Source organism: Thunnus maccoyii, chromosome 9 (genome assembly GCF_910596095.1).
Source record: "Thunnus maccoyii chromosome 9, fThuMac1.1, whole genome shotgun sequence".
NCBI classification, from domain to species: domain Eukaryota; kingdom Metazoa; phylum Chordata; class Actinopteri; order Scombriformes; family Scombridae; genus Thunnus; species Thunnus maccoyii.
This window is the reverse complement of record NC_056541.1, coordinates 20,610,148-20,618,930: the sequence shown is the minus strand read 5'-3', so window position 1 is coordinate 20,618,930 and position 8,783 is coordinate 20,610,148. Positions and strand designations below refer to the sequence as shown.

At 40.2% G+C, this 8,783-nt stretch overlaps 1 protein-coding gene across 1 annotated transcript; it reads right to left on the bottom strand.

The window, feature by feature from the left end:
• Positions 1-696: 696 nt before the first annotated feature.
• On the bottom strand, positions 697-8,265 carry polk (polymerase (DNA directed) kappa). Its single transcript, XM_042421901.1, has 15 exons — positions 8,169-8,265; positions 7,878-8,021; positions 7,401-7,520; positions 7,127-7,279; positions 5,819-5,950; positions 5,577-5,727; positions 5,162-5,383; positions 4,714-4,838; positions 4,325-4,491; positions 4,192-4,224; positions 3,991-4,087; positions 3,042-3,213; positions 1,891-2,889; positions 1,265-1,313; positions 697-1,116 (listed from the first exon to the last, which is right to left on the bottom strand). The coding sequence occupies exons 2-15, from the start codon at positions 8,004-8,006 to the stop codon at positions 1,035-1,037; spliced, it is 2,631 nt and encodes an 876-aa protein (XP_042277835.1). The 5' UTR covers positions 8,007-8,021; positions 8,169-8,265; the 3' UTR covers positions 697-1,034.
• Between the last annotated feature and the right edge of the window lie 518 nt (positions 8,266-8,783).

Genomic DNA, 8,783 nt, shown 5'->3' with positions numbered 1-8,783 from the left:
ACGTTATACAAAGTTAATTTCTATTAACACTGCAGTATTTACAAAAGATTAACATAAGGCTCTAACAGTAGTTTAACTTGTTTGTCTGGAGAAGTTTGACTTGTTGCACGTTGTACTCTTTTCAGCCATGTTTCACATTCACACAACCTGATGCAATACAGTGTTTTGCTGTTGGCTGCTATGCAGCTCCTGTGAAGCATTTGTTTTTCTCACAATGTTTTTTCTCATCAGAATTACAACTCAAACTAGCAACCTCCCAGTCACAAACTTACACTCACTAGCCACTTCATTAGGAACACCTGTGCATCTAATGCAATCCAATACAACAGCTCTGTGTAAATTCTACATTCACAAAGCTTATATATTCTCAGTTTTTGTTTACATTGTCAGAAAGGTGATAATTCTACTTTATGTTTATTATTGAGATCGTAGTGGGTGGTGGCAGTGTACTAGAGTGCATTATATTGAATGGTGTTCCTAATATTTTGTCCACTCATGAGGAGGGCAAAATATTAGGAACACTTATCCTGTTCCTAATAAAGTGGCTGGTGAGTGTACTTTAAACCAGTCTGATCCCATGTGATTCTTTATTGAACCAACCATGTTTGGTTAAAATTCACATTAACAGAGATCAGATGGTTAAAAAATGAAAAAAAAGCAATCATCCACAGTGAAATTTAAGCAGAATAGAAATTTATTGCAACTTTAATTTACATGATAGAAGGATTCTCTTATCTTCATTAAACTTATATTATTATTTAAGAACACAATAAATAGAAGATTGTTTCAAAAACCTGACACTGCAAATACATTTTTTTATATTAGCGATCTCAATAACAGATTTTTGAAGAGAAAACCTGAGTATGATTTCATGTGCAATGATTGTGCAGATAGTTTGAGCTGGAAGAACCAAAGAATAGCTAAAACCTGACAAGATAAACCCTGGGAAGCACTGGGAGGGGCCATTTCTGATGTCATTTAGAAAACTTTATCAGCTCCTCCACATAAGAATGAACATTCTGCGTTCTTGACTGTCACCTAAAAAACTTGTCAATAGTGTTGCGAGGACCGAGGCCTTTTGCCTTCTTAGAGGGAGGAGAGGAAGGAGTGTCCCGTCTGAAAGTCATAAGAGTAACACACACACACACAAATATATTATGGGACATCATTGTAAATTAAAAGCACTTTACCAACAGTATTTGGAATATGCAGACACCACATGTCAACATTTTGTGTAGAAACAATCTGTAATCACGCATCTCACCTTTTGGTTTTTCCTTTACTTGTTTGCCTTGGCAGGTGATGGCCTCTGTCTGCAAACAGAAACAGACACATGAACATGGACCGAGAAAAAAACAAAACAAACCCTCCATCATTATCTCTTCTCTGACAAGAAAAAAATGACATCCACTGAGAACACACACAATTGCAGAACCTCTTCAGGGACATAAAGAGTGCAATTTCTGAGGCAAGCTTGTTTAAGAGGAAACCATGGTGCACGCACAGAGCCAGTTCATTGTAGGAAATGAATAGGTGAGAAAGTGATTTAGCCATTTCCAAGACCAGGGCAAAGGAATCCCCATGGGGCGAAATGAGATGTCTTTTCTCTGTAGGAATCGATACAAGCTTCTCACACAATGTCACTGTCAGTAAATAAGAAGGTCATAGGCCACGGCATCCTCCCAAATAGACATTCCCTCTGTTAACTCAAAAGATGTCACATAGCCAGAGTTTATAGATGTTATTAACAGCATAGTATCTGTCATCAGCAGGTATAGATACATTCACAGACTTTAGATCCATACAGGAAAAACACTGACATACCTGGAACCTCCGAGTGCACAAGGAACAAAATGCATAATTAACATAATGGGATTCTCACAAACTCACCTGTTACCTTGGTGTTTGTGACTGCAACTGAAGGTGGTTTCACAGTAGATGATGTTTGTCCCCCCAGCTCATGCAGCACTTCCTGGTTCAGGCAGAGGTCAACATGGTGGTTGAACATAGTGAGGTCATTTGTGTCCTGCGTCAGCTGACATACTGGGCAGATGAGGACGGGACCTTTACCGTTACACGCCTGAGGCTGTTGCGAGGTCACCGGTTCATTGTCACCATTGATCAACAAAACTGTTTGACTTGAATCATTTGTCAAGTTGTGCTGGTCTTGCGGGGGATCAAGTCTGTTTGACTCCTGCTCGTTTTGAACTTCAGACTCCCCCCTACATTTGTCCATCACTTCACATTCTTCATGATTGTTCTCTACGTCCAGATCCGACTCCGAGTCAGAAACTGTGATTTGGTTTGGCTTTGTAGAGACATCACTGAGACACTGGTCTATATGTCTGTTGAAGACATCCAAATCAGTCGTCTCCAGCTGCCTGAAACACACAGGACAGGTGAGGCTCTCTGACATTGTGCCACCACAGCCTGATGTGGAAGCATGAGCCTCTGAGAGGGAAACACTGTCATTTTCTGAGAGACCTGAGGCTGCGCAGTTTGACTTATGCCCATTTATCGATGACTTCACGCTCTCATGAGCATGATTGCCTTTGGAAGTAATCACAGAAGCCCTTTCCTCGTGTACTTCCACTTGTGTGCTTGCACTCACTGCCTGGAGCTGCAGTCTCTTGGCATGGGCCTTTTGGAAGAAAGACATCTGGGGTTCCTCACCAGTCTGACACTCCTTTATCCCCCTTTGCTTAGTCCGCCAGGGAACTTCTTCCTGTCTCTGGCACTTTTGCACCAGCGGAGGACAAGAGGAGAGATGCTCCCTCTCAAGCTGGTAAGAGCCGCTAGAGTCAGTCTTGCCTGACTGGAGGAAGCCAATGATGCTTTTCTGCAGGGGCTTTTTATCATCCGAACTGATAAAGGCAGAGATTCGAACACCTACGAGCACATAAGCAAATTATCTGGAGGCAACTTAAAACAAACGCCAACTGTGTTATTATTCCCGCATGCACTGTGTCACAGATCGTTTAGATTTATTTCAAGCTAGTTATATTAATTGATATGTCAGTTATATTGCAATATCTAATTACCCATGAGCCTCAGTCTGAGTGGCTGAGGGCTTTCATTTTCTATTTCTGTTTTCAGTAGGTCTTTAGCAGCAGCATAGATCTCATCCACTGTAGCGACAGCATACGCCAGCGTCACTGCCCTGGTTTTCACCTCAAAGTTCACGTTCTTCAGCTTCAGTGTTACCGTTTTACCCTTCAGGAGAATCAAGAAAATACAAAGTTGAAGTAATATTAGCATAACAAAACAGTTATGGTCATTTCTGTCTGCTATCCAACAACCTCTGAATTACAGACATAATCAAGGATATTGAATGGAAAAGCCATAAATGGAACAGAGTTGGAAATCTGTATAATCTGTCATATCACTAATTGATTTGTCAGAATACGTTTTCGTGGGAAACACGTCACAAAGTGCTTTCATAGTAATGTGATCATCTCCCAGGGAGACATTTCCAAGGCTGATAGTAGCCCCTGCTGTCTCCTTAATGGCCCTCCATTTTCTCTAGCTATCAAGACCACATCGTGACCCAGGCGGGGGGGTGATGGTCGTGCCGAGCCATCCAGTCCTTTATCTATCGATTCGGCAAGGAATGAACAGGTTGAGGTAACTGTATGAGATTCGGTTTGGAGTCAGGGCAATTCTAGGAAAGTCAAGCATAACATGTTTTTTTTATACTAGTATAACCCTCCTCTCACAATCCTTATAGTGCTGTTTCTATTAAAATGTTCCCTGTTCTTTCTTCCTTTTGATTTTCTTAGAAACAGTCTTCTAAAGCTCCATGGCAAGATCCAGCTGAGCAATGTCTGCTCACAGCCGTTATAAAATGAAACCTCATGTATGGTTGTTGATGTAACCAGGGCAATGTGTTAGATCAAATGTTGTATAATGTTAGCCAAAGATGAGCTCATTCTAACAAATGCAGCCTACTTGTTCAGAATAAATAAAACAACCCTCTCTGTCATTCAGTACCTTCAGATCTTCTTTCTTCATGTCTTCTGCTAAGTCTTCACAGAGCTCCCTGCATAAAGACAACTGCTCCTCAGTCTTATTTAATTCTTTAAATGTCCTGTAAAGTGTAAGAGAAGAGTAGAACAGAGAGAAAATAAGAGAGTTAAGTGGTTGAAGACAAAAAAAATCAATTCTTCTTTTTATGCTTAATGAAAAACATACCTCTCAGTGCTCATGCTTTTTCTTTCTTCATGCCTGTATGAAAGCAAAGAGGTCAGGATTATCTCTGTCTGGACATAATTGTTTCTTTCATAATCAATTTTTTCTGAGTTTCATTAAACGGTGAGTGAAATACCTCGGTATGTATGTGGAGCCCAAACCCAGGGAAACCTGCATGAAATGATGCCAGGCTGTCTCCGAGAACAACAACGACAGCAGCGCCATCTGCTGGCCAAGATGAGAACAGCTACTGATTCCCAGAGCATTCAGCATCTTCTCACTCACCTTCCCTACGCCAGAAACCTGGGAGAATACACAAAGACATTTTTACTGTTTTTAAATATTGATATGGCTTCTCTTTAATCCATCTTTCCCCCATCAGGAGCACGTCATTATTCACTTTAAACCACATCTGTCAGTTTTTCATAATAACTCATGATTACAGTCCGACATCTTTCCATAACCATTCACCAACAACACCCCGAGGCTCTGTTTATGTTTTAGCTTGAGCAATGTGAGCTGTACTTTGCGAACTGGGAGGTTCTGGATGAAGTCCATGACTGCCTCTCTGGTGGATGGGAGTCTGTATTGGCCATTGGGCTTGTTCTTGTCACTGCACACCTTGGCGAGCATCGTGTTTGGAGCAATGCCTAGAAAAGCGAATAGGGTAATTGAATAGTGTATTTGTAAATGAGCGGCTGGTAAAACACACGCATTATGTTGGTCATAATTCTAAACAAAATGTGCATGAAAGATGTAGCAGACTTATTACTGTTGTTGAGCAGTTTTTTTTTACTGTAAAGGATTATAGAGTGGCTATTTTTTGCCAGGAAGTACAGAGGTAGAGAGGGAAATCTCTGGTAGGATGCAAAAGGAAAACGAGTAGAAAGGGCAATATGATAATACAATTATGTGAAGAGACAATGAAGCATAGTGTTTCAATACTCATGTCTGAAGGTAGTTTTTATCCCACCTGCACTGGCGGTCAGCATGGTCTTCTGCTCAATTCGGAAGCGCATCTCTCTCACAGCCTCCTCAACAGACGTCCCAAACACTTCGAAAGCCCCGCCAGCTGCACCGACACCTTCTGGGCCCAGCAAGCAGGGAGAGGAGGTCGGGCTATCCTCAAACAGAACAGGGGAGAGGTTTCTCACCTCTGGCACTGACTCCTGGGGAAGCTCAATCTGCTCTTCACCTTTACAGAAAAGAAATTATGTCACTATTACACAGAAGAATTTCTAGTGTGTGAAATCTAGCAATTACTGTTTCCTGTCATGTCTTGTCTACACAAACACTACTCAGAACTACAGTAAATGTGGCAAAAGTGGCAGTTAACATACACACTACACTATATCATTACTCTACTTTTCCGTATAATTAAGTCCTGCCTGTAGCAGTGCTGCTGGTGCGGAAGCGGTGTGTTCTTGAGGACTCCGGCCAGCTCTCCCTCTGTTTCAGGTGGTCTGTAAAATCCAGATAGGCTTCATCCAGGCTCATTGGCTGGAAATGAGGGTCGTAGTCTGCAAAAATTTCCCGGATCTAACACAGACATACAAATTCATGAGGATGTGTTTGTTGTAAACAATGGTGTTTTTATGTGTACCAGATGCCTGTATTATGTCATTCTCACCTCATCACTCACAGCTCTGTATTTGTCAAAGTTGGTTGGAACAATGACTAAGTTGGGGCAAAGTTTCTTTGCAATGAAGCCAGGCATGGCGGCTCGAACTCCAAATTTCCTGGCATGGTAGTTAGATGTTGACTGAAATAGGAAGAGTGAGATCCAAATAAAATACTCATTTAAAAACAATAAAAATAAATGGGAACAGAGACTGTGGATTTGATGTTTTGGATTTCATCTAAAAACTCTAGTTTGAGTAATAAATTTGATACATGATTTCTATAATTACAGTAATGTGCTGTGTAATTAAACTAATTGTTCTTACTGCATATCAAAGTGTTTAGTTAATCATATGTGTATTAAATTGTTCATGTTTATTGCTTTTTCTGTTGACATCTGGACCACATTGTCATTGTCATTTTGGGGATACATGTTGGTGAAGAAATCCTACTCCTAGGCTAGTTGAACGCTTGAACCTGTTTCTATCTGAGGATTGCTTGCTGACCTCTGGGGTTAGCTAGAGATATCTTTGTCTTAAGCCTACCGTTTTAGAGACCAAACTTGTTTGTAAGAAGGTGTAACAGTTTGTGGAAGTGTCCATTTAGGGACCAGACTGGTTTTAGCTTTGCTTCTGGAGAGGTATAAAGCTGTCTAGTTTGGGTTCACAATCTTTAGATAAAAGGCTGGCTTTAGGGAAAGAGCCAGCTGAACAACATGCTTTCTCTCCAAAAATACAAGATTGTATTTTTGTTTGTGTGTGGACATTTGTATAATTGTTACTGATGATGTGATGGTTTGTACAGTGTCTACAACTGCTTCAACAAGTAACAATGTTTAATGCTTTCTTTATGTCTCCATGTGCCTCTTCTATTGCTTTTTCTGTTGACATCTGGACCACATTGAATTCTTTGTACTTGCTACTTGATAAATATAAATCTGATTCTGATTCTAATATGTATAAACTTTTTTCCTATACTGTAACTTCAGAAAATGTATTATCACCACATTATACTGTGAGAATGATGGTCTGGAGATTTATAATGATGTGCTATGTGATGAATATTCTAATTCAAGTACTACTTTTTATTTGACAAGCTGTGATTAAATTGTTGTGATGAACTGTATCACAGAATGTTGTACTATGTGACCTGCAACCCAGATTATTTATATCCTTACTTGCTTGTGTTGAAGTGTTAAATGGGGATATTCTGCACAATCTGCAATATATCTGATGCACCTACACCTTGCAACTGCATTAATTATCTCAGACATTTCTGTCATAATTGTATCCATTACCAAGATAATATTTTATCTCACCAGCATGCTCATAGATCCAACAGCCATGGGCTTGTCCTTCAGCTCCGGACAGTCTCTCATCTCCACAGCAGCGTAGAAAGCATCCATGTCCACATGAACAATCAAACGACTTAGATCGCGACTCTTCTCCATCTCGGAGGCCAACCTCTCCACCTGCACACAGAGATTTGATGATCATTGTTTGCTTCAAAAATGGGGTTAGAGCTTTCTCATTTATATTTGTCTGCATATGTGTTTTTGAGTGACATCTAGGGAAGTCTGTAATATGTTTTACCTGTACTTGTGCTTTTTTTAACTGTTGTTTTGTGATCTGTGCCTTTTGTTGCATCATTTTCTCAATGCGCTGGTTCACCTGCTGCTCTCTCTTCAACTCATTCTCATAAAACCTAGATCCCTGCAGGGGCGGGAAGACATGGACAATAAAGAGTTAGAGATTCACTAGCACATTTGTAATGATAAGCCACAGTAGCATATTTTTTCAGGGCTCTGTGTAGTTACATTGCAGATATGGGACTTTCACACAGGGCTGGGCACAGCCTGTAGAAGTGGACGTCACATTTCATCCTCTCCACAGCACACTTACAGAGGCTTATTTATACCTTCATACACATCACTTATCTGTAAAGATTCTTGCAGGTTACTCAGGTGAGTCCTGACACAGGAGAGAATATTCGACTGACTACAGTGACGGCTGTATGCATGTTTCCTGGTGTTTCATGCAAAACTAGCTTAACAAGTTGTTAGTATCTACCTTGGATGACTCCATGATGATCTTGTTGATCTTGTCCCTGTCAAGACCCTCCATACCAGCCTTGTTGTCATTGAGGGCCATTCTGGACAGGAAGCCCTCTCCCTTAGTGGAGGCGACCCCATTCTCCATCCTTAAGAATGGACCCTTAATGGGAAAACAGTCGTTTGTGTTTTGATGGCAATGTGGTCCAATTTATAGCACAGTTGATGTCAAGTCTGTTCTCAGTTAACTTAGTTGAAAACTGTAATATATCGCAGCTGTCAGATAAGTAAGAGTAATTCAGCCACAAACCTTTTCTCTCTGTAGAGGAAAAATCACACGGTAAGCAAACCGCTCAGCTGTGTAACGATCGAGCACTTACATGTTTTGAAAACAGTGACGTAAAGATTTCTGGCGGCACTTCCGCGTACTTGCGTCACACCGGAAAGGGCGGGGTTGGTCTTATTTGCCTTTTCATAAATGTATTCATAAATGCTACATGAATTGATAGATAATTTGAATAAATTCAGTTTTGTATTACTGAATAAGTATTTGAGTTCACATTGTGCATAGTGAGCAGAGAAGCATTTAAAAGTTCCTGATCATAGAGACGCCAAATAAACTGTAATTTATATATAATAAAATATGGCTCAACATGCAAATGTTCAACCATTAATGTAAAAAAGTGTCTTCAGGTAATTTTAGATGTTTAAGTTTCAAGTTTATTGTCATATACTTGTAAAAATGCATCATTACCCGTAATGAAATTCTTAAACCAAGTCAAGTTCACATCATAAATAAAATAAGTTAAATAGTATTATAAGGAGTCAACAAAGGCATATAAGTAAAGGGCAATGAGTAAAAAACAGAAATACACTAAATATGCCCGCAAGAAAGCGGACACATAGTGACTGAAAGATGATAGTA

Excerpts from the sequence above, each read along its gene's own strand:
- polk (XM_042421901.1), bottom strand. The coding sequence starts at position 8,006 with ATGGAGAATGGGGTCGCCTCCACTAAGGGAGAGGGCTTCCTGTCCAGA. Across the intron at positions 3,214-3,990 it reads TGAAGAAAGAAGATCTGAAG|GGTAAAACGGTAACACTGAA; the intron begins GTACTGAATGAC and ends ATTCTCCTGAAG. Across the intron at positions 1,117-1,264 it reads AGTAAAGGAAAAACCAAAAG|ACGGGACACTCCTTCCTCTC; the intron begins GTGAGATGCGTG and ends TATGACTTTCAG.